The sequence below is a fragment of the Solea senegalensis genome, linkage group LG6 (assembly GCF_019176455.1).
Source record: "Solea senegalensis isolate Sse05_10M linkage group LG6, IFAPA_SoseM_1, whole genome shotgun sequence".
NCBI classification, from domain to species: domain Eukaryota; kingdom Metazoa; phylum Chordata; class Actinopteri; order Pleuronectiformes; family Soleidae; genus Solea; species Solea senegalensis.
In genome coordinates, this window is record NC_058026.1 from 24,908,109 (window position 1) to 24,932,888 (window position 24,780).

The window sequence follows — 24,780 nt, forward strand, 5'->3', positions numbered from 1 at the left end:
TCGTTGAAAAGGAGAGCTCTGCATTGTTTTCAGTTATCTGAGGGCAGGCAGATTGTTTTAGTTCCTTTGACAAACAAAGTCATTTATACTTAAAAAAAATACGTGTTTTCAATAGCGTTCATGTGAGCACACATGACTCATGTACTGTACCGACTCACATCACGAGCAAAATGTCTTTTTAGCCTGGAAAAACAAGACACTTTTGCTTTATTTTTCTGTTTTCCATACATGAATGAATGATTCCCAAGGTTTGGGCTGTGGTCCCCTGGTGGGCTGTGGTGGTACTGCAGGTGGGCCGTGCAAGCTCATTAAAAATGAATTGTATGGAAAGAAAAAAAAGGTTTTGTAATTAAGGATTTTAAGAAACATACGCTGAAACATAGGGTGGACATGTAAGGGATTAAACATATGTGTTATCCAGACTTTATGTGCTGTGTTAGGCATGATAGTGGTTTTATAGATGTTTATAAAGCAATAAAGGAAAGTGTGTGTGTGTGTTGATTGGAATTGTGACCAGTGCTTCTGTAAACTGTCATTTGTGTGTCAAGCCAGCAGTAGCTGTCATTTAGATCAGCTTTGAGATTTATTTATTATTATTTATAAAAATGAAACACCATCTTGTACATCATGTTCATATTTAAATAGTCACAACAATATATTCTAATGTGGTAGACAATCTTTAATACTGCAGCCTTATATGATCTGAATTGGTGGGTGTGTCAATTTGAAGAAAAGTCACTGGGTCATTGAAACACCTGTCACCTGTGCTACATGAACAGTGTCTGTGCTCTGTGTTTGCTGCAGCCCTGCATCACGAGGGCCTGTTCAGAGTCAGTGGGAACGTCCGCGCCGTGGAGACCCTGAAACAGCGGCTGGACGTTGGCGAGGAAGTGGACCTTCTCTCTGAATGTGACGCATGTACGGTGGCCAGTTTGCTCAAACAGTATCTCAGGGAACTACCAGAGGGTCTCATAGACGCGACAGTCCAACAGGCGCTGATACAGCACTACCAAGGTAGGAGAAGGTTTCTGTTTGAATGAATGGGCCATTTTGACAGGTGTACTAAGAAAATGGCACGTGTAAACAATGAAATTAATGATGGCTAAGTAGCTTCCTGTGCTTCACTGTGACACTGCGCTGTCCTGGCTTACATGAACGTAACACAACTGTCATCAGTGTGTGCTTTTCCTGCCAAAACATGTCAAAATGGTTCAACAACAACAAAAAGGATATATTTTGTTGTTGTTTTTGGACAACCATGATGTGCTCTATTCTTACCACAACATAAACAGTGTGTACATTTGTACATTTGTACACACTGTTTGCCCCGTTCGCTGTATTTGAAACTGAATCCATGAAAAATCAATGAAGGAATTGGACACAGGGGGGTATTCCATCAAGCAGGCTAAAGGCAAAGCCAAGCTTTAATGGCCAAGTCTGGCTAATATGAGTGAGAGTTTGGTTCCATCAAAGAGGCTGAGATTAGCCCCAACTCAGTAACCATGGAAACTATGACTCTGGCTAAGCCATAACTGTGGCTCAGGTTTCCGTTCCATCAATCTGAGCCTCAACCCTGTTCCACCAAGGTGGCTAATGTGAATGCCAGCCATGTAACCATGGTAACTTATGCTGCCGGGCGAACCTGGTCTGTAGACAGAAACAGAGACACACAACTGTCATGGAATAATAAAATAATATGTAAAACATAAAATATATAATAAAATGTATTCAAGAAATTATTCATACTAATAATTATATATTATCTATAAGTACATTAAAGAACATTAAAGAAAATATAATAAAAATAAGACAAAATTAAACTAATTAGGAAATTAAGGCATTGAAAATAAAAGATTGAATATCTACACCAAACCACAATTAGATGATTGATTTACTGTCACCTGCATTCACTTACTGTAATGGGGTCCTCGTCTCCATTGAATTGCTTGATTTGCTAAATGATTCTAGATAAATAATAACTTTTTTTTTACAATCAATAGATCTGTCATGTGATTATTTCCTATAGAATGATAACCAACATGAAAATGATATCAATTCTATACAATTAAACAGAGCAATTGGCCATGCAGGAAATAAATGAAAGCTATCCCATCGATTTGCATAACATTCAGTTGATAAATGTGATGAATATCACTTTCTAACATTAGGGCTGCCAAATGATAAAATATGGAGAATTTCGCATAAATTGCCGTGAAACAATAATGCTATTTTAATTATGTTCATATGAATGTTACTTATTAGGGCTGTCTTTTTGTTCTTTGGGGATTTTCCTTTTCATTTTAGGGATTAGCATTAATAGGTCCACATAATTGATTAGTTTAAAACAAAAACCATCAAGAAAACATTTCTGTCCTCTAGGGGGGGCATGACAGAAAATAATTGAGAATCACTGACTTAAACACATGTGATCTAAGCTATAATTCCGCCCCTGCACATGTGCACACTGTCACACAGACACACTCCCAGCTGTTGCGTCACTCTGTCATTAGGATCTGCAGTCATATCCGTTTATCCAACTCTGACCCAATTATGTATCCACACAGTAATAGTCTCAACATATTTTCAGGCTCTAATGCTCACGTACGTATTACTCACCACAGTCACCACAACTCCAGGTTAGATATTACACAGAGCAGGAGGATGAAGAGTGTCCTGCTATAAAGTTCATCACTAATCACATTTAGACCTGAGCAGATCAGTGTCAGGAATGATCACTTTTCTGCGTTTCTCTTCTGAACTGTCAGCTATTTGTCAAACTTGTTGTGACACCTCGCTGTGTGCGCGTAGAGAGCGGCGATGACGGTTCATGGTCCGAAACCAGAGAGCTTCTCCAGCAGCTTCCAGATGTCCACCTCAGTCTCCTTCGCTACCTTTGCCACTTCCTCGCGCTTGTGGCGTCCAACCACAACGTCAACCGCATGACCGCCCTCAACCTTGCCACGGTCTTTGGACCCAGTGTCTTCCAGTGAGTTCCAGCTTTTTATTCAGTGCATAATAATTCAGAAATGTCAATATCAATGTGTGGTTTCTCACTTTATGTATTGTATACAGGATGGTGCAGGACTCACACATTTTATTTGGGAAATTGACGCTGGTCACATACTGTATGTGTAATTGATGACATAATTGAATAGTGTTAGTAATTCATGGCATTATTAACGGCAATAATGCATTTAAACCTGCATTAATCTATTTCTTGCATGTTTGGTTGTGTTGCAATAAGATTTAAGCAAACAAACAAAAAAAACACATATAATCAGGTTGAAACTTTGATTTAATTTGAAAAGGTTGCTCCATCCAACAGACCAAAGTGATGAGGACTGTCTGTCTCGAACTCGGTCAGTTTGTTCATGAGTCATTGAGTATTGTGAGGAGAGCGGATCTAAACAGTAAGAGTAAGGAGAAAATGATAATTGTCTACAAGCAATTGTTGATATAAAACATTTGCTATTGCAGCTTATTGAAGAAAGGTTATTTTGTGTGTTACTGCTGTACGTTTTACATGAATGTCCTCAGTGTGACACTGGTCGTAATAATGTGACTGATATTCTTAAAGGCTTTCTTTGAGGAGGTTTGGTGCTTTGACCTTTGGCTTGGTTGTGTTTGTTTCAGTAACAGTGACAGAGTAAATGAGCCTGGCTTAGTCCGGGAAGCACATGATGAGTGAGTCAGTCATCTTATATCACTATTTCTGTTTTAGTGAGTCAGATAATTAAACATGGCTTTGATTCTTCTGTTGTAACACACTACACATATACAATGAAACTCAAGTGCAGTGGCTCTGTAACAAAAATGACTATTTATTTTTCAAGGAAAACAATTACCCTATACTTTCTGTGTTTCTGTAGAAACATTTGGCCAGCAGGTGGTGCTGTAGCTTATGTAGTGAAGTTGAAAACTCAATTGACAGTGTGCTGGGTCTGAAAAGTACAGAAGAAAGAACCAAATAAATACCAGTTTTCTCTGTGGTTTCCAAACGACACGAAACATATCAATGCACCTGTTGCAATGAGAGACTTAATAACAGTAATTGTGTGTCATCAGTGTGTTTTGATTCATTACTGTCATAAATAATTGCCTTCATATGCAGCTGGTAAACTAAAAACAACTGGGTTGTTTTTAGGATGAGTTTCCCGCTCTGTCCATCTCCGGTAATAAGCTCGGGAACCCTTGCATAAAATAAACCTGAGTGTAAAATACACTTTCGTTTGTACAGTCTGTTCTCTTGTCCACCACAGCCGGCGCTTGTGTGTATCTGTGTGTATTTGATGTTATATAATCAGGCCTACAGTCTGGCCCACAGCCAGTCAGCGTATATCTAACACACAGCTGTTCACTGTGGCATCACACATGAAACTCAGTGCGCCAGTTGAATTCTGTTGTGTGTTATCAGGTCTGTGTCGCACACCGTTGAAATTTGTCATTTATTTACACATGTTTTCACTCTCTTTTTTTTCTAGTGTGGCTCCAGGTTTTGAAGCAATGAAGGACCAAAATATCTGCAACAAGGTCATGGTCAAGCTCATCCAGAACTACAGCAGTATATTTGAGACACACAAAGAGGAGCTGTCCACCATGATCTCTGTCAAGGTGTTGTATACTCACAGGAACACCAGCTGCCACTATTTTATTTGGAATAGATCTGTGTTGCTGCTGCTGTTGCTGCTGCTGCTGCTGCTGCTGCTGCTGCTGCTTACTCACTGGCTCTCAGCAACAACTGCTCCACAAGTGGCAGTTCTTCACTTGTTGATTCATTATTGTCTTTATCGATCAGCTGGTTTGTGCACTCTGCTGTTCTTCCTGGCACCACCTTGTTGCTGCATCTTAAGCTACTTGAGGAATAAAAACACCCCACTTTAAAGTACAGTAAACACATACAGAATATTTGACTGACAATAAAATGTTATTTTTGAAATTATAGATGATATTTCCCAACACTGTTGGGAACACAAAAATCCTAATTATCAAATGATCCTGAATAGCAACACAGGAAAATGAATATATGTATATATTTACTGAGGTGGAAAGAGTACTGAAATATTCTACACAAAAGTATCACTATTTTGATCAATTTTACTGAAGTACAAGTAAAAGTACTAGTCTAAAAATGTTAAAGTAAAAAAAAAAACACTATCTGACATTGATTGTTTTTAATCAATTGGGTCAAACTCTCCTTATTTTGCACTTTACTTACTTTCAAAAGTACACAACACCTACTCAATTACAGTGTAATTCATTACTTTCCACCTCTATTTGTTTGTAAAATTGAATAAATTTAGTCCAAACAGCCCTTTCAAAGTCCTAAAATTATATATTTTCAAAAATCTATGACTCTTTTTGGACTTTTGGAAAAACATCTTCTCCGTTGTTGATGGATGACCCTGTTATTGCTTGGAAACGTGACTGCTGGCATCTGATGCCGCAGACAAGGCAGTGACTGAGGTATTCGGCCCCCTGTGAGTTTGACCCCTCACCATTTCTTTAACATCATCGCACACAGGTCAGGTTCCCATGTGACGCTTAACATGCAAAAATAAAACGTCCTGAAGTTCTGACACATCCTCAGAATAAATTGAGCGTATGCAGCCTGGACTCATTGACTGATTTTCAAACACTTTGATGATACTGTGTGATGTTTTTGTCATCGTATTTGACATCACGAACGTCAGCGCTGTGTTGGAATGCCTGTAAGGACATTGGTACATGAGACCTGCTGACCCGTGGGAAACCCCTCAGTCAGATAAGATTGTCTTACACACACTCATGTGAGGCCCCCGCGCCACTTTCCTCTGAACGCCTTTGAACGCTGGTGTTGCCTTCACTTGTTAAAGTGCTGATGAGCGGGAGTAGTGCTGGAGAGTGTTTACACGAGTGCATGCTCATCTATAAATCTATTCTGAACCCTGTTGTCAGGGCATTGAGAAGCAAAGGAGAAGCAGAACACTCACACAGACTTGTATCTACTGCAGAGAGCAAAGTGTTAAGCACAATTGATTTCACCTTTTATTGCTCTGCTGTAAGTGACACACAGATTACAAATACACATTAAAAAAAAAGAGCATCGTCCTTGTCCTCTCTGTGGTCACAGGGGACGCACGTGACGGATGTAGACACGGAGAAGTCGCCCAGCCACCTCGATGCAAAGACACCGGCAACAGTTCCCAGGACAAAAGTGTGTGCTCTGCTTTTCAGTAGCTCTGTTGCCTGCATGTGTGTGTGTGTGTGTCACTGGATGCTTTTGTCTGCCTCTGTTTGTGCTGAAATGTTGTTGTTTATGCTTGAAATTCAAACTTGCACGAACCCTTCAAATTCCCTTACTTCGTCCTTTTTAACTCCAATCATGTGATCTGTCGCGTCGTATCAACATAACATGGGGCATGTTTTGGAAAAGCCATTTCTCTGTGCATCTGTGTGGGTTTGTGTGAGATTTAAAGATGTTATCAGTGTCAGCTGACCAGTCCGTGCTGCCTGAAATGGTATTTGAGTTCACAGTGTGCGGGAATACATGATGACCTTTATTTATACACACGTTTGACTTCTAATAAACAGAGCAAAGATATAAAGACTTGTAAAACATCACATTCTACTAAAGCAGCTGTTGCAGCAGGTGAAGTTCTGGCAACTTTTATGAACTTTTTGTAGCTGGATTTATTAAAAAATGCCTTATAAACATGATAATTACAGTAGAAGAAATTAGCATATTCCCTCGATAAAGTCTGGCTTTATTTGGAGTTATCTAACCCGGGAGAACACATTCCCACTGGTGAAAAGCTGTTCAAATGTGGGATTATATGTGTTTTTGACCAGTGGGAATCGTACGCTCATTTTTTCTCGTTTTCTCTACGCATTTTCCCAGGAAGGAGAAAAAGACCTGGCAGGAAATGATGGACTTCCTACTAATTCTGTAATGGACAGACCAAGGAGGAAGAAGGTACAGAAAATAAGTTTGATCCCGTCATTGTAATTAACTGTTATCCTCAAAGCGGTTGGTGTGGGGGTTTAGTGCAGCTCAGTTCTCACCCTGTGTAAATAAATACTTTACTGCCGTCTTATCCGCCCGTATTGCCTCAGTGCTGATTAGCCTGAAGTCTGAAGCTCTCAGACGGCAGACGGTGCCTGTGGCCTCGCTGCTCAGTCACATGATGTGATTTGATAAAGGCGCTGTGTTGCAGGGAAAAAAACATGTTTATTTGCAGCCAGAGTCAAACGTCTATTGTAGAATTGTTACAAATGACAGCAGTGGGCAAACTGGAACATGGAATTACAAGCTTGGAAATGTCCTGTTTGTGCATCCGTTTATTTACATTATTATAGAGGCCAATGAGAGAGCTGCATTTGATGAATTAGGATTATTATTTTCATTATCCATGGTAAAATGATGAGTAATCCCACATGCAGGTTTGTATCTTTCAGCAGTTGCTTCAAATAAAGATGTGATGGCGTAAATGTGGTGGACATATCAAGAGCAGTGTCACTGTAGACGGAGGAAATGCTGACACAGTAAGATTCTGTAATCGCAGCAGAGAGTAAAAACATCTGCTGATTTAAAAAAGAAAGAAAAAAACGCTTCCTTTTCTGTGCAGTTAGGGATAAACCTTTTGTTTGTGTGTAGAGCTTGCACACATGTCTCATGTCGGAGAGACTTTCTGCTGCTTCTTCCTCCCACAGTCCAGAGACGTGCAGTTTAGGGTGATTAAATTGCACATAGGTGTGAACGACAACGCTTGTTGTTTTTCACACATAAACTCTGGGAAATGTCCAGAAAATTGGGTCCAAGTTTGGCGCTCACATGCAAAGAACATGGCAGGAGATTGTCTGGATCAAGCATGTTCAGAATTGCAAGAACATTTTCACAACATGCCTTAAGATATTTCTTTTTTTTTGCTCTCTTCTCATTGGCTCACCCTGGAGCATTTTCCAAAAATGTGATCAACATTTGCTAAACATCTGCGATCCCACATACAGCCCCTCAGGACAATATCAGGAAAAATGTTCTTGGAAATGTTCTTGGCTGAGGTTATAAAAATGACTACCTTCAGTAAATGATTACATTTTTTTTTTAGCAAATGTCAGATGTGATGGTGTCAGTTTTGCAGGAACTGCTGTAGAAACTGTGCCAAATGGAGTTGCTATAGCAACACAGTGTTTGACTGAAACTGCTGGTGGCAGAACAGTAGCCATCAGCAGTAAAATAATGTGACAACATTTAGAGCAGGGGTCTCAAACTCAAATGACCTAAATGCCAATGAGCATCTAGGCTGTTCAAGAGGAGACCAGTTGAGAGAAAAGAAATGTTCAGTCGTGCTGTTATTAAAACACCTTATATACCTTACATATTTAGGCTTATGTTGAATGTAATACATTTAATAATGTGATTAATATAATAACATTAAAACAGTATTGCTAACATATTTATTATTATAATCTGTCAGCATGACATGATAATAAGTTTGAGACCTCTGATGTAGAATGTAAAGTAGAAATTCTAATTTGAATATTAGCTTAATTCACATTAAATTACCAATCACCACTTTTAGAATGCCTTAACTTCCAAATAAAAGTCAAATTATTGTTAAGGTGCAGACAAAGGGAGAATGTTTAAAACTGTTTAATTCAAAAATTGGTTGAACTCAAAAAGTGGTACAAGTGAGCTTGTGAAACAGGGCTTGGCTGGACGTGGCAGAGAGAAGGAAAGAGGCAGCCTCGACAATTCTTGTGTTTCTCATAAAGTGCATTAATCATTAATTAATCATCACAATAAAGATTGATCATCACTGTAAACGTTGACCTTTACAGTTCCATGTTCTACATCTCATCTACAAAAACTCTTATGATCAGACTCGACACAGTTTGGCCTCGATTGCCACTCACATTCAGTGTAATGAGACAAAAATAGTGTCTTATTACATCATATGCTTCATGCTGTGACACCGTGAGATCTGTACGTCATAGGAATCGTTCTCAGGTCAGGTCTTTTGGTAGCTAGGCAAACACACACACACACACACACACACACACATGTTTTTGTACAGCTGTCTCAATGAGGACACTCATAGACATAATACTGTACATTCCCTGACCCCTGACCCTGATCCTTAACCTAACCTTAACCATGACCAGTTCTGCCTCATTAGGATCTCAGATGAGGACTACTGGTCCTGACAGGTTTAGGACCAGAAAAGGTCCTAAAATACACACACACACACACACACACACACACACACACACACACACACACACGTGATATGGGCAATAAACATGAGTTTGCGAGAAATAACACACACTTCAGTTAAGAAGCTCTAAACATGTCTGTTGTATCTGTGTGATTTATTATGCACCTTTAAAACTGTGGAGTCAAAGGGGAAGTTGTGTTTTGCTCCACATTCACTGACTCGGACAGGCAGCAGTAGTAATACTACGTCATTTTTGGTTGAAACCACATAACATTAAGTTACTCTGTCAAAATAAGGTACATTATTCAAAGTCTGGTGAAAGTGTTTTCAGAAGAACAGACGTGGGTCACGTTACAAACTGACATCTGTGAGACGAGCTGTCACTGCTCTGAAAAGAGATCAGGTTGTTTTAAGGCCAGTGACCTGAGAAAGCTCACGAAAGTACCAATTTAATTTGTTTTAGGATTATTGTCACAAACGGTCAAGTTATGTCTCAGGCCGTTTTAAAAACCAGGTCATAACCTCATTTTGTCTGTTCTTTGCCATCTGACCTATTTATTTCCTCTGTGTTTATGCTGTGTTTGAAAATGCAAAAGCAGGAATAGCCCTTGGTTTTAAGTCAGATTTCTATTTTAAATGAAAAGGTTACTTGTTTCTTCTAGTAAAATAAAAGAAGAAATGGAAAATTCCACCTGGATTTATAACAATGTGGACTTTTCCATGGTGTCCCCCCATGATATTTCAATGGACTCTAATAAAAAAAAACACATCCCCAGTCTTTGTGGGTCAGTGAACCAGGTCTAGCAAAAGAAGCTAGTGGAGCTAATTATGTCCAGAAAGATTTGTCCATTAAGTGCGCCAATGATAATGTGTCTAAATGGAGGCAGAGTCCATAGATTTTTAGAACAATCCATTAAGTTAAACCCTAAATGGAAATGTTCCACAGATAATTGGTGTAAAGAAAAAAAAAACACCTTTAATTCAACCATTAGCCTTTTATCTACAGCCTGTTTTAGCATTGGTTGTTTTTGACCATTATCAATACTGACCCATTTCATACCCTGCTCACCAAAGTCACTTGGCTTCTTGGCTTCAGTGTACGTGGAGAACCGCTCGAGAGAGAGAGGTCTCTTATGTACTAAAAGCGAGCTTCTTGACATAGTCTTTAAGATTTCGCTCAGATTTCCTTGCTTGAGTGAGAGTCTTTAAAATGCAGAAGGGTAGTTTTCACCATGTGGCGGTAATTCGGTTACGGTTCTTCTCCTACACAACGGTTGGCAGTTCACGCCGTTTACACCCACTCAGGGTCGGCACGGTAAGACAAACATTGGTCTAACCTGACAGTTTTAGAAGTTAACCTCCTTTTCTTTTTCTTAACCCTCACAGCTTTGGTGGTATTTTATTGCCCTCCAGGTCAACTCAGAAGATCCTCGAATGCATGTTTTATAGCAACGGGTGAAAACCCCGCAGTGTGTGTCTCTTTGTGGTTTTATGAGCATTGAAATATCAGCTGTGCGTCGTTTCCCCTCCTGTGCCGTCTCGTGTTTCCTGTCACGAGACTCACCTGTTGTTGGCGTCTGTCTCTCTCTCTCTCTCTGCCTCTCTCCATGACACAGATGAGGAAGGTGAGGAGTGACCGTTCGCCTGAAACTGTCCCACAGCCCAGCCGCTCTGCTCGATTACCTCATGTGAGGCCTTGCTCCATACCAATAGTTGTGCCCCTGACTTCTGGACTGCGGAGCCTCAGTCCAGAAGCAATGGAGACGACTCCCATAACTCTGACTCGCCAGGATGCCCCAGACACTGCCTCGCACCGCAGCCCTCTCAATGTCAGCCCCTCTGGCAGCACGGAGGCCCTAAGTAGGTCAGTGTGATGAAAGCATCTAAGGAAACTGTAGATAATTACTACTACATTTTTAGCATTTGCATAACAATTATTATTCATTCAGAAAGCATGTTATGACCAGTTGGTGACAGAGGTACATACAGTGTGTGTGTGGTTATCAGAGTCTGCTTAAAACACAAACATTAGTCCCCATATTTTTCCAAACTAAAAAATAGTAACCAACACAGGTTTTTCTATGGCCTGATCCTTAAAAATCAGTTTGTTCGTAACAATCATATGCAAACATTTTCATTTATTGAAAAATACCTGTTGTGTGTTTCTCCCATCTGCATTTTTGTCTGGACTTATATGTAGTATTTTACATAAAAAAACAAAACATGTATAAACTAAATATTAACTTTTAGTGACTTAAAAGCATTTACTAAGAGTTTGAGAATTAAAATGATTAGATCAAATGAATAAAACATGAATTATCAGATGCAAGTTGTAAAAACTTCAAACATCTATTGATTAACCTACCTCTAAAACAAATTCTTATTTGCTGGGGGTGGAAATCCTAGAAGACAAGATAAATAGGTGCATATAGGTGAGGAGCTATCAGCGGCGTTATGGGGGTGAAGCTTTGAATCAGGGATGTAACGCACCAGATCTGCAGCTATGTGGCTTTGGCATCTGAACAAGCCTATTATAAGAACCTGAAACTGGAACCACTCAGTGTCGAGTGTCCTCAGTCCTGGAATAACCAGGCTACAGCTGTGTCTGTTGTTGGGGCTCTCGATTTAAGTGACGAGCTTAGACCAGCATTAACCTCCACACGTGCACGGTCCACACGCTGCAAAGCACACTCACCTGACAGCAGCGATATGTACATTACAGTACAAACTGGAGGTCACACTACGTCCCTTATAATATATAATAGTGTGTTCATTCTGTCATTGGATCAATGTCGTGTGTGCTGTTGAAGTAGTGAGGTGGGAAATGATGATGCTGTCTGACTTTGAGTACAACTTTTAGAAGCCCCCCCCCACTGTGACCTTTAGTAGGACATTAATCAGAGTTTAAATCTGTGTCAGCGCCAGATCCATTAACAGTTATTTAGTGTGACACCAATACAGTCCACTGCATACAAGTATGTCTGAGTCAGACGTGCTCGAGCTCACTCCTGTTTCAAAAGTCCTGTCAATAGTAGGAACAGATTCTTGCATAAAAACTCTGCCTTGCATCAAATATTACTTTTTAAATTGTGTGGAAAACAGTCTACCTTATTTACCTTTTTTTTATCCCCAAGGTAAATGAGCACTATTGTTTGTTTGTGTTCCTTTAACAACCGGGAAACTCTTGCTGAGCAGATGTTCCTGAGAAAATGAAGTGGCCAAGTTTTAATACATTCACAGTGGCAAGTTGTCCTCACCATGTCAGGGTGCCAGTAAATCTCTCGGTGAATTATATCCCCACTCAGTAAAATCCTCTGCGTCAGGTCGTATTAGGTGACTGATCTACAAGCAACACGACCGCGGGATCTCAGTAATGTGTGTCAGCAACCTGAACTCACGGGGGACTTCTGAAAGACACCTGAAACCAGCCAAAAGAATTAGACACGTACAACTGGTCAGCAATCAAAGACGACATATCAGTGGTCAGAAATGGAGAAAGAAATAGTTTGAGGAATGTTTTCACTAAAGTCGCTGTGATTTTCACAAACGTGATCGTTTTCCATCAGTGGAATTTGGTGTTTTCATTTCATTAGCTGCACTCACGTCGACTGATGTTATTTTATGCATGACGATCATTTAATGTGCTGGAGAAAATATGACGTCAAGGATTTAAGAGGACTTTATTGGTGCTGCAGGACTTCTTGACGACACCTTCACGCTTCATTCCAGAATCTTCCCCCCGCCCCGAGTCGCCCTGGCCACTGGTCATGTTTAGTGCAAAGGAAAAACGTCACTCTCAGCATTTCCTCTACTTTTCGATCCTCTCGTGTATCTCTTCCTCTACCTGAAAGACTTTTTTATACCCCGGTGCTCTCACCTGTGCCTGAAATATGACACCATGCTCATTCACAGCCCCGTGAGCCAACATATCAGCATTATGTGAACATATTTTACTCCGAGCATCGGGCAGTTGCACGTAGTGGATGCATGCTGGCTTTTGTGTGGAGTTGCCATGGTACGCTGAATCTTGTGATGTAACTATGAGGTTTCTTAGAAGCCTGTTGGAAAAAGGTGGGTGTGAGGAACGTTGCAGTGTGGTGTGAGTGCAGGCTCCCTGTGGGTATAACAGTATTGTTGGCCTGAGAGGCTAAAGGCATGACAGCACAGATAAACAGGGGGTGTTGCTGCACTTTAATGTTTTTAATGAAGTGCCTGTTTTTCATATCAAAGCTTTCTGTACTAAGATTCTAATGAAAGTTAGCCAGGTGTTAAAGGGATTATTCAGTTTTGATATGGTTTTGAAACTGGTGTCCACTCATATATGCTGTTAGAAATTAAATTATAAATCAAATGAGAACTATAAGCTCTTTTTCATTGAAATAGTTGTTTTTTTACTCCAATGGATTCACCTCTGGTGGCTAACTGTTCCACTTCTTTTCAAACTGGAATGCTACATACATTTTTTTAGTACAGCTGAAGCCTCTTGAATAAGTGGCAACAACAAAAGTGCCAAACATTCATTGGTTTTTCAGGTGATAGTATGTTCATCATGGTTTCCTGGCATCTAGGGATCCCGGGTTTTTCCTACTTTTTCACTTACGATACGATACCGATATTGCGGCCTTGAGTATTGGCCGATGCCGATATTGATCCGATACGATATAAGCACGAATCATACATACTTTAATGACTTCTTTTGTCGTGTGGAATGTTAGAATAGGTTTGATCAAGTGATATTACTTAAACAGAGAACAACAGTAGGTATGAGGAAAAACTGACCCATTTATTATTAACCAATGGGTTACATCAATTTTAACCTTCAACATAAGAATATTGGATTTTTTTCTATATTAATATCATACAGTGTCTGGTTCATTTCACATGTTTCACAGGTAATGTTTTTTGGGTGATATCGGACCGATATCCGATATCAATATCCCTACTGGCGTCGAAAGAGTAAATACATTTGCTATGATCATTTCGGCAAGTCATTTTAATCTCAGTGCAGCCAAACTGCAAACCTGAACTCGTGGCATTGAAAAAAGGTGGTGTTTTCGTTTGTCCCTGTGAATTGTTGCATTCAGCTGCAGGTGTTCTTTACCCCATTTTTAAAACCTAGATCATGATTGGCGTATGTTGCTCTAACACCTTTTTCTGATGGTATGAGCATATACCGTGCATAGCTTAGCAAGGCTTATCCAACACACTTTGGATCTTGACCGCCTGTGCTCATCGGTATTCTAAGAATGTCCAGCTCTCGTCTAAAACTCATTGGTTGTGAAGGGATCAGACTTTTTAGAATTATTATACAACATGCGAAAAATGATTTCACCAAAGCCTTGATGCTGTGGTTTTACTTAGTCAGTCTGTTGTGCTACAAACCAACAACCTGTGTTTCTGCTGTATGTTATAGAGAGGGATTTTGTAAAAGGTAAGGCAGGGCAGTAGGATTAGGCTGCCTTTGTGTGCATATTTTGATAAATGCTTAAAAAGTGGATTGTGTCCAGATTGACCAATGTCTCATTTGTAGTTTTCCATTCACCACAGAGAGATCAGGCCTTTTCAGAGCATTCCAACAAAGCTTCTCGTTATCCCCTCAGTAAGGTAGTGGGTAAGCAGGATTTCCGCTTTTGCAATCCAAGGTGGCTGTGACGGGACACACGTAGTTTTAATACGCTTGCCAGACTGAGTAACACCAGTTAAGAACATGAGTGGCTGCGTATTTGAAGGGGACTTTTGCCGCTGAGTCCCCAAAAGAATTTGTAAGTAAATTTCCTCTAAATTGTGTCATTAGAGGACATTTTTGGATGAAGTCCGACGAACTTTGGCCCATTTTGATTCCCGCCTGACTTGAAATCTAAATCCTTTGTTTTGAAGCTGTTGAGGTGTGAGGTCTGAGTGGCCTGAGTGTTTTCCTCACCAACAGTTACGCCTGCCTATTACCGCAACCCTCATGAAGTCATGTCACGTACCCAAACACACAGTTACCAAAACATTCACTCAATAACAGCTGAGTCCTTTATTGTTTAGAAGGTCTGTCTAAGAATCAGCATGTTTATAACCAACAATCCTCTATTATTCTGTTCCTTTTTCTGATACTAAACAAAACCGGCAAGCCAGAATATTTACGTCGTCAATGAAACAGTAGAAAGGAAACTTATCTTATTAAAGCTGCTCTGTCGGTACCACAGATAAGCATAACACTTTAACACAGTTAAGATTGTAGCTCGATTGTACTGTTAATTTAATTAAGTTGAATTGTGTGTCAGCCTCCACTATTCTGTCCTGGACATCAGTGTATTTACATGCACGTTAAAAGTCCAATTTTAGTCAGACTAAGACAATAATTTGATTTTCTTAATGTCATGTAAACACATTAGTCCGACTAAAATCGAGCTAGTCTTAGTCTGACTAACATAACTGGATAATGCTATTCATAGTCCGATTACTCCTGCATGTATACGCTTAGTCGGACTGGAGTAGGACTTGGCGTTCTGCACATGCGCCAAAATTTCCTCCCATCTGATCCCATCTAATTTGTGTCACGATTACCATGTACAGCTGTTATGAAACATACAGAACCACAGCACTAGCTTATAGAGAGAGGCAGAGGCAGAGGCAGACGTATGCGGCCAATAAATTGATTTTCTCCTCCACATGTATATAATCGCACTTGGCAAGTTGTCCAATAGCCTGTGTCAGTCAGACTTCAGCCTTAGCTCGATTAAACTGTGCATTTAAAGGGTGTTTTTCTTGTTGTCTTCTTCTGTGTAATGTGCAACTCCATACAGCATCACATTATCTGGGTGTTTTAGTTGTACTTAGTTGAAATTCTATTTAGTCCAATTTCAGTCAGACACAAAAATCCAAATTTAAACTCAATAACAGCTCTACTTTCCTGACAGCTCTTTCTGATGTGGAGTGTTTGATAAGTGGCATGGGTCTCTGGTTTTCTAGGATCCACTCAGGAGCCACAAACAGACAACCTTCTCTGCCCCTGAGGTTAGGCTGTTTATCATGTTCATGTGGTGACGGTTGTTTGACGGAGGAAGGGGAATAACAACAGCAACAAAGATGTGCTCGCTGACAGCAGCTTTACGATATCCATCATTATTTCAGCATTTGTTAAGTGATATATACTGACTCACAGTGCAGGCAGCCCATAGCCAAGAAGAAATGAAACTTGTCTTGTGACAGAAGCCAGTTCCAGTCCCTGCCAGGTTAAAGGCTAGGGAACACATCCAGTGAACTCTGTGCCGGTCGGTCCCAAGCCTGGATAAATGGAAGGATTGCATCAGGAAGAGCATCCGGTGTGAAAATCTCTGCCAAACCAAATATGTGGATGATCTGCTGTGGCGACCCCCAGAGAGGGGAATAAAAAAGATATATTTATATACACTGACCCTCAGTAATTAATATGCTTGGTGTCAAATTCTCACGATGGAGAAGATGGAGCAATTGACATGGATTAAAAACATATTCAGATGTCTTATTAACTACCAGCATTCATAATATAATCTATAATTTGAGTTCTTGATTAGACACCAGTTCTTTCTGTTAATGCGTGGCACATTTGTATTGAAGCATTATGTGAATTTGTTTTGGAAAACAAACTAAGCCTCGTGTCTGTAACTGCGAGGCTGATACGAAAAACCTCTTACAGATTGTTTTTTCCCGTAGTACATTTGTAAAGTGAGAACACAAATAGAGTTTATGTTGTTCTCACAAGTGCTCACGTCTCTCAGGTTCACTAACACCCTCCCCACAAGAGAAAAACAAGCAAACAAAAAGATCACGCTGTTATTGAAATGATCCTGCTTCTCTCTGCTGTGTTCACTCAAAATAAAATACTTTATTTTATTGGGTTAGACAACTTCATGTTAAAATAAATAAATGCAGCTTGGTTCAGGTTTAGGTTGCAGTGGTTTTCTTTCTGGTTTGATTTGAAAGAGGAAAGTGAAACATCCAGCGCCACTGATTATGAAATATTCAGCTTGTTAGTGCCAGGACATGAAAATCTTAAGCAATCTCAGCATCAGATCCAGAGCCAGTTCCTCTTATTGTTGCATAATTTCATCATGTGTCACTAACATAAATTAAAGTGGCCATTTCTCTGTAATTACCCCAGATAAGTTCCACAAGAGCACCGATCTGTAGAACTGCATCCCATTATTCTGCAGACAAAAGGCAGCCTTATGATCCTGTTTCCAGCCGCAGTAACATGTAGTAATAGGTGATGGTGGAAGTTAATGTTTCATACGAAAGCATTTGACAGCAACGTACTGCAAACTAATTATTAATCCGTGTTTGTTTTCATATTCCAGTTCCCAAGAAGAAGAGAGGCCGATATCTCCTTTCTTCATGAGGTAGGTCTCTTCACTCAGTGTCAAAAACTGGCACAAGTCTGTTGGCGTGGGCTGGAGGTGTGTGTTCTTGTATTTGTTGCTTTGTGAGGACTAAAAATCGTATAAACTGTACGGAGTGAAGACATTTTGGGAAAGGTGGTGCTCAAATCTGCTTGTTCATGGTTAAGATCTGGTTTTAGGGTTAGAATTGGGTTTAGGTTAGGGTTATGTACTTACTTGTGATGGTTAAGGGGCTAGGGAATGCATTATCTCTATGAGGTGTCCACATTAAGATTCAAAAACAAGTTTTTGTGTGTGTGTGTGGGTGGGTGGGGGTAGAAGCAGTTGTGTGCTGCTTCAGTGCATTGTCATCGGAAACAATGGAACCACCAGTTAGAGGGAAAGCAGGGCAACATGCACATGCAACAGTTTGCTCACCACTGTTTTGTTGTTGTGGTAGAGGCAACTATGTTTCAGACACACAACCTAAACAACACACACGTCTGAATGAAGTCACCGTCTTTCAGAATGATGTGGTGGTTTAGTTGAAGCCTTCAGGGAAAATAATGTCTGAAGCTTCTAGTGAATCATTGGAAAATTAATCTGCGACAATTTGTATGTTCATCATGACAAAGTGAGCAGTGTTGGGAACGTTACTTTAAAAAAGTAATTAGTTATAGTTACTCACTACTTGTTCCAAAAAGTAACTGAGTTAGTAACTGAATTACTCTATAATAAAAGTAACTTGTTACCAGGGAAAGTAACTATTTGCGTTGCTGTTAAAAAAAAGTTGCTGTATGTCAAAGAATTTGGATTTTGGAAGTCAGTTGAAATGAGTAGAACAGACAGATGTTTGTACATAACTTGCACGTCGACAGACGGCAAGATGTTTATCCTGCACTTCAAGTATTATCTTTGTAAGAAAAGTAAACAGTTACACCATATAAAGTGCATTTAACTCTAGCAAATTAAATCAAACTCTCTCAACCTGAGACAACAAAAGTAAACTTTTAAACAACAAAAAAGTGTGTTTAGCTCTGTAGTCTTATTCTTAATTAAATAAATCAAACTCTCAATAATCTGTGTTTTTGGCAACTAACTTTATCGATGCTTCATTAAATTAGAATAGCTTACAACGGATGTCGACAAAGTTTTTGTTCCAGGACATAATGTACACATTACATGTACATTCTTGCCTTTGATCACAATGAACTTGAAGAAGTGATTTTATCGCCACCAACAATGAAAATGCCAACTTTACATCGGAATCCTGACTCGCCATCTCTGCTGCTTTATCGATTCTCTGTTTAGCTGTTGTGTGTGTGTGTGTGTGTGTGTGGCGCGTATGCTGGAATGCATGAAACGTGACTCTGCCTTGGTCAATCATAATCGCTTACCTCGTTATTAACCCGCCTCCTCACTAGCTGTGAACCAGGGGTGCGTTGGGATTACACAGTTTATTCAATCAATAGTAACGTAAACGGCGCTGTAACGACGGGAAAAGTAATTAGTTAGAATACCCCGTTACTGAAAAAATAACGCCGTTACCATTCCAAACACTGAAAGCGAGGCAACAGCAACATTGTGCTAGTGATGTGAGACAACTGCAAATAAATGCCCATGAAAAGTCTCAGGAGTGAATTCTATAGCTTAAAAAAGCTGGTACTTCATGCTTCTTGTTCCCCATTACTTCATAGTCTCTCCTCAACCTGGCTGTGACGTCTATATGCGACACAAACAGACTAACTAGTGACGAGCAAAGCGGTATTTTTGGTGTGCTGAATCATTAGAATCAGTTAATTAAAAAGATGAGTTCAGTACTTCCTGTATAAGTGAAATAAGGCTGAACGGGTTATGATTGGGCTCACTGGTGTATCGCTAAAAACACCACATTCCTCTGTTAAGATTTTAAATTTCCTTGCTAAATGCTGGAGATCGACGCATATTTCAGATTTAGTCTTTTTAACTGATCTACAGTTCGGCATTGATCAGTTTGATTCTTGTGTCGGACCTCACGTTCATGACTCTTCCAGTGACGACTCTCTCTAACCAATCAGTGGGCGGCAGTCTGATGACGTCACATTTTAGTATTGGCTCAGCTCGCTTGGAACATCGTCAGAGGAAACTATCCCTAATGGAAGACCAATAAAACCGAGTTGAGTCGAGTGGAGTCAAATCATACTAGAACTGTTCAATGGAAAAACACTTCCTCAGTCAGGTCTGATAGTATTGCTTGTCAGAGCCCATTTTCAGTTAAAGGACGCAATAATATTGTTACATTGTTCCTGTTCACAGAGACAAACGAAGGCAGAATAATAATGCCATCAACAACAATAATTACCACAGGTTACACACTGCAGCTTTGATTCAATCATTTTTTCAAAAATTGCAGAATATTGATTGTCACCTTCCAGTCTTATGCATTGCATTACAGTAAACCAGTTATATTTTGCACTGCTTTAACAAAACAAGGTATTTTGTTTCCTGTTTAAGTTTTTTTGGATGAATTAAATTGTCAGGTCATTGTAAAAGTAATATCATTGTAATAATATCGAGCATAAAATCACCATTAGGCCCACATCATTTGCAGTAATACATTTCCTTGTCATTGATGGAAGATGGAGTAATATGAGTAAAAAATAAAACAAAGCACTAGGAACACAAGACAGTGTTGATAGAACAAGTGCTAGTGTCATATACTTTTTAGTACTGCCTGACCACACCTCCTTGATAATCACCTGTTAATCATCAATTATCCCACTGTCATTATTCCACAGTGGGTGCTGACTTAAAGCCGTCCAAACACAGCAGTGTGTTAATGACTCATTCAGTTAGTCATTTGCAGTTGGCACATTTTCTTTTGAGTTTTATTTGCTAATGTGACCTTAGAGCTGATACGACTCAAGGGCGACTGTGTTTGTGATCAAGTGTTATTGTTGCTGTCAGCGTTACAAGGTTACAGGCGTCAAAGCCGCATACTGTACAACTGTAAATACACTTTATGATTTTATGATTTGTATAAAAACTGGGCACCCAAGCTTGAACGATAAAAGGAAGCAACAATATCACTGGAGATATTTATGATGTTGGCCTAAATGCTTCAATGGAGATAAGACTTTTACTGCTTTTACATATGTTTTTTTGTGTAGCAGCAAAAATGCAAACTCTTTTTTTGTCCGTGATGCTCTGAGGTGTCAATCCAAACGCTGATCTAAGGCTTGGACATGTGGTCAGTCATAAAGTCAGCAACGAACAGTGTGTGTAGCATTTAGTACATAATATCTGTGCTATGAGACTCTTTGTATTATTACATAAACTATATACTCAGCAAATGGAAATATCTTTTTTCAAAAACAGCTTACCAACACATAGAAAAAGGTCAACTCCTTGATTTCATTAGATTTTATTGGTGTCCCTAATAAAGTGGTCATGGCATGGACAGAGTGAGTTTGTGTTTGATGTGTTATCAGTCATGTTTGAGCTCCCCCTAAAACAGTTTTAGTGCTGTAACCATGCACTAAGTGTTTAATTTTCTCAGTTGAGAGCAGAGATGGGATGATATCAATATCACAAACGCGAGTATCTATAGTAGTCAGTCATTTTAGACCATTTATGAACTATGAAGCTGACTCAACACATTTGTGCTGAGTCATTTCAAAGAGATCATTCTCCCAACTGTGTCACAAATGTTGCTCTCCCAAAAAGAAGAAATAAACAGCCCAAACATGACCGATATCCAATCCAGTGATTTTGACCAGTATTGGACTGATACCGATACCAATACTGACTGATACTGATACCGATACTGACTGATACCGATTCCTATCCCTAGTTGAGAGTAGTGATGTATAGCAATATAGGATATTATGTAGGATAATGGTGAATGGAGAAAAACATTCAAATTTGTGTGCCATAAGGGGGAGCTGCATCTTTCCCCATTACTTTCTGATCTTATTAACATTAAAAAAATGCATCTTATCTGTCCACCTGTTTAAGAATCTAATCAAAAATTATATGAATACATAAGGTGGATTTTATCATTTATTGCAATAGTATCGTATTGTATATATTATTTTGGTCATGTTCTATGCCTAGTTGAGAGATATACTTGATGCTGTTGATTATTAACAATATACATGATTACTTATAATCACTGCTGAAACTTGAAACATCTGTGCCTGTGTGTGTGTGGATGGAATAAGCATCTGCTGTGTCAGCTGTGAAGTTAGCAATTGTTATGCTTTTCAAACAATTACCACAGAAACATCTTATTTTGTTCTTAATTATATTTGCAAAGTAATTTTCCTGATTAGTGGGTCCTAAATAGAGCAATTACACCGAAGCTTCTGTAAAACAAAGACTTGCTTTGCTGGCTTTTTAAAATCACACCCAGCAGGACCGCAACTTCAGACCTGCCATGTGATTATAAATCAGTGACTTAACTGTCAAGCAGATCTTACAGACGCCATCAAAATCAGAACAGCCCACCTGCTGACTCATCAATGGTCATTGAGAAATGGCACTTTCAGGCAATCCTGATAGCATAATTATATTTATGCTGCGGGACGCAGATACACACACAAACGCACCGTTAATTGGAGCTTCCGGTCTATGTGGCCTTTAACTATAATAAATCCAGTGGTCCTCCCTTAATCAGTGTCTCTCCAGGTCAGTGTTTATTCTTTGACAGACCAGTTATTCTTAAACAGTGTCATCTTTTTTTTAACTCTTCAGAGGTGAAGTGCTGTGTTACAGTAACCAGCTTTTTCAAAGATGAACCATTCATGTTGCAGTTTAACTCAGACAATGGAAAGACAAGAAGTCACACTTTGATTTCCACGACTAAAGCTTGAAATGTCACAGCAGCTTATTTGTTCTGCACTGGTGAAACACTTGGTGAGAGCAGGTGTGACATCAAGTTCCATTTTTAGTATATGTGTCAAAGGAAAGTCTGTGTAGTGAGTTCACTCATGCTCTGGAGGTGATGTTTTTATTTCACCTCTGACACAGTGACTCAACCTCATTACCCTCGGCTCTCTTTTGTCAGTCGCTCAGAACTGCAAGAGTCACCGTGACGCGCCAGAAAACAATTCCTCCTCATACCAGAGTGGTTTCACATCGTTACATCTTTACTTACAGCTAAATATTGCGGGCTGTGATATCACTTTCTTTGGTAAATCACAAACTGCCACACTTCCATAACCTATGCCAACATGAGGCTTATTTGAGACGATGATGATAGCTGCAAGATGGATACGTAATGACAACATGTTTTACACTTGACACTTACGCTCAGCCAGACCCAGCTGTTTGTTTCATCAACATGATTTAACATTATGTGCCAAAATAGATATTTGTTTAAAGCCAAATGGAGTTTTTCATAAAAATCACTTTTACTTACAAAGTTAGTTTATTTAACCCTTAGAACCCTTGTTGCTTTATTCCATTACTATGTGTAACGTATATACAGAGACTATAAGAATGTGTAGTATATCCTTTTTTCAGCACAGCATAGGCAATCTGATGAAATTATAATTTATTTTAATTTTAACCATCTATATAAACACACCACAAGCAAAAATGACTCACATTTTTAAAAAAGCGTATTGAATTGAACGATCGCATACACAAAAACAGAGACCAAGCAGTTTTCAAAGCTTGAAATTGTAAAAACATTTATTTTGACAAAAAAAATTCTGGAATTTTATATCATTCCACAAAAGTCTTAGTCTATACATGCATAAAAAAAAAGAATTCTGTCCAGGATAAACAAAGGGACAATTTACCAAGGGTGCATCCAAGGGTTAGGTAGAAGAAACTATTTATACACTCAATGTACACTTAAATCTTCTGATTCTCCCAAGGTAAATCAAAGAGATTAAACGTTAATAATGGTAAAATAAATCAATCATTCATGATTGACTAAACTGTCAGTCAAAAATATTAATTTTTCTGTAATAGAGGAGCAAAGAAACTAGAAAATATTCACATTTAACTATAACCAGAGCATTAAGATGTGAATTTGAGAAGAACATTGTACTCAATGAAGTGACCATTACAATAGTGGGCACAGTCTATACAAAATACATTCCTTAATTCTTTTCAGAATTGTCTTAAATTTAATTTAGTTTAAAAAAGTATTCACAACTTTTAAAAATCCTTTAAAACTGTCACATGTAGGCCACCGTAATAATAATGTGTGTCACATTATTGCAATTTTACTGTATAATTCAACTTCTCACCACTTTTATATCATGCAAATGTCAGTCAGTCATCATCTAACCGCTTTATCCTCCGCCAGAGGGTCGCGGGGGTGCTGTGCCAATATCAGCTACATCGGGCGATAGGCGGGGTACACCCTGGACAGTTCGCCAGTCCATCGCAGGGCCACACACACAGCTAGAGACAAACAACCATTCACTCTCACACTCACTCCTACGGTCAATTTAGAGTGTCCAATTCACCTAATCCCCACATTGCATGTTTTTGGACTGTGGGAGGAAGCCGGAGAACCCGGAGAGAACCCACGCACACACGGGGAGAACATGCAAACTCCATGCAGAAAGGCCCTTGTTCCAACCGGGGCTCGAACCCGGGTCTTCTCGCTGCAAGGCGAGAGTGCTAACCACTACAACACCGTGTGGCCCATCATGCAAATGTATATCTCATTAACACTGGTTGTATTTCTTCTGCACTTGATGAACGTGAGCCCCGTGACATTGAAAAGTAATAAGTTATTACACCATCTCTGTTATTTTCACCTCTTGCTGTCCCAGGTTTGATCTATTACTCTTCCTGCTGTCCCCAGAGATAATTGGTTGGTTTTTAATGGAGCCTGTTTGCCCAAGCAGATATTAACTTTCAGTTCCCCACTACCCCCACTTGCCTAACACTAGAAATGAAACTGAAGATGGAAGATGAAAACTCTGTATAATATACAAGTTCATGTTCATATCACACTGCAGTGTGTGTTTCCCTGTGACTCGCTCTCCCCGCTCACGTCTGTGATAACGTCTGTGCAGGTGTGCGTCGTTCTGCACAGGTTCACCACAGTCACCTTCACAGTGTCGTCCCATTATTCCAGCATTATCTCTGCTATTACTGTCAACATCAGTGTTTAGGAAGATTTCTTTCACGTGACCCCCATATGTGTCGAGTTGGTTCTGCTCCAGGAGAAGCAGACATGACGTGTACCAGTAAGTCTATATGTGCCTGTTTCCTTTTCTTTTTTTTTTACCAAT

At 39.5% G+C, this 24,780-nt stretch overlaps 1 protein-coding gene across 3 annotated transcripts in view; it reads left to right on the forward strand.

Annotated features, from left to right (window-relative positions):
- fam13a (family with sequence similarity 13 member A) overlaps positions 1–24,780 on the forward strand; it is a 51,533-nt gene that overhangs the window by 4,118 nt on the left and 22,635 nt on the right. For 2 of the 3 annotated variants that reach the window (XM_044028595.1, XM_044028596.1), the window contains exons 3-9: positions 805–1,014; positions 2,809–2,986; positions 4,482–4,611; positions 6,110–6,193; positions 6,878–6,952; positions 10,811–11,058; positions 17,519–17,560. In XM_044028595.1, coding sequence (XP_043884530.1) covers positions 805–1,014; positions 2,809–2,986; positions 4,482–4,611; positions 6,110–6,193; positions 6,878–6,952; positions 10,811–11,058; positions 17,519–17,560 — 967 coding nt within the window. The remainder of the gene's footprint in view (positions 1–804; positions 1,015–2,808; positions 2,987–4,481; positions 4,612–6,109; positions 6,194–6,877; positions 6,953–10,810; positions 11,059–17,518; positions 17,561–24,780) is intronic. The other variant, XM_044028597.1, reaches the window with a different exon arrangement.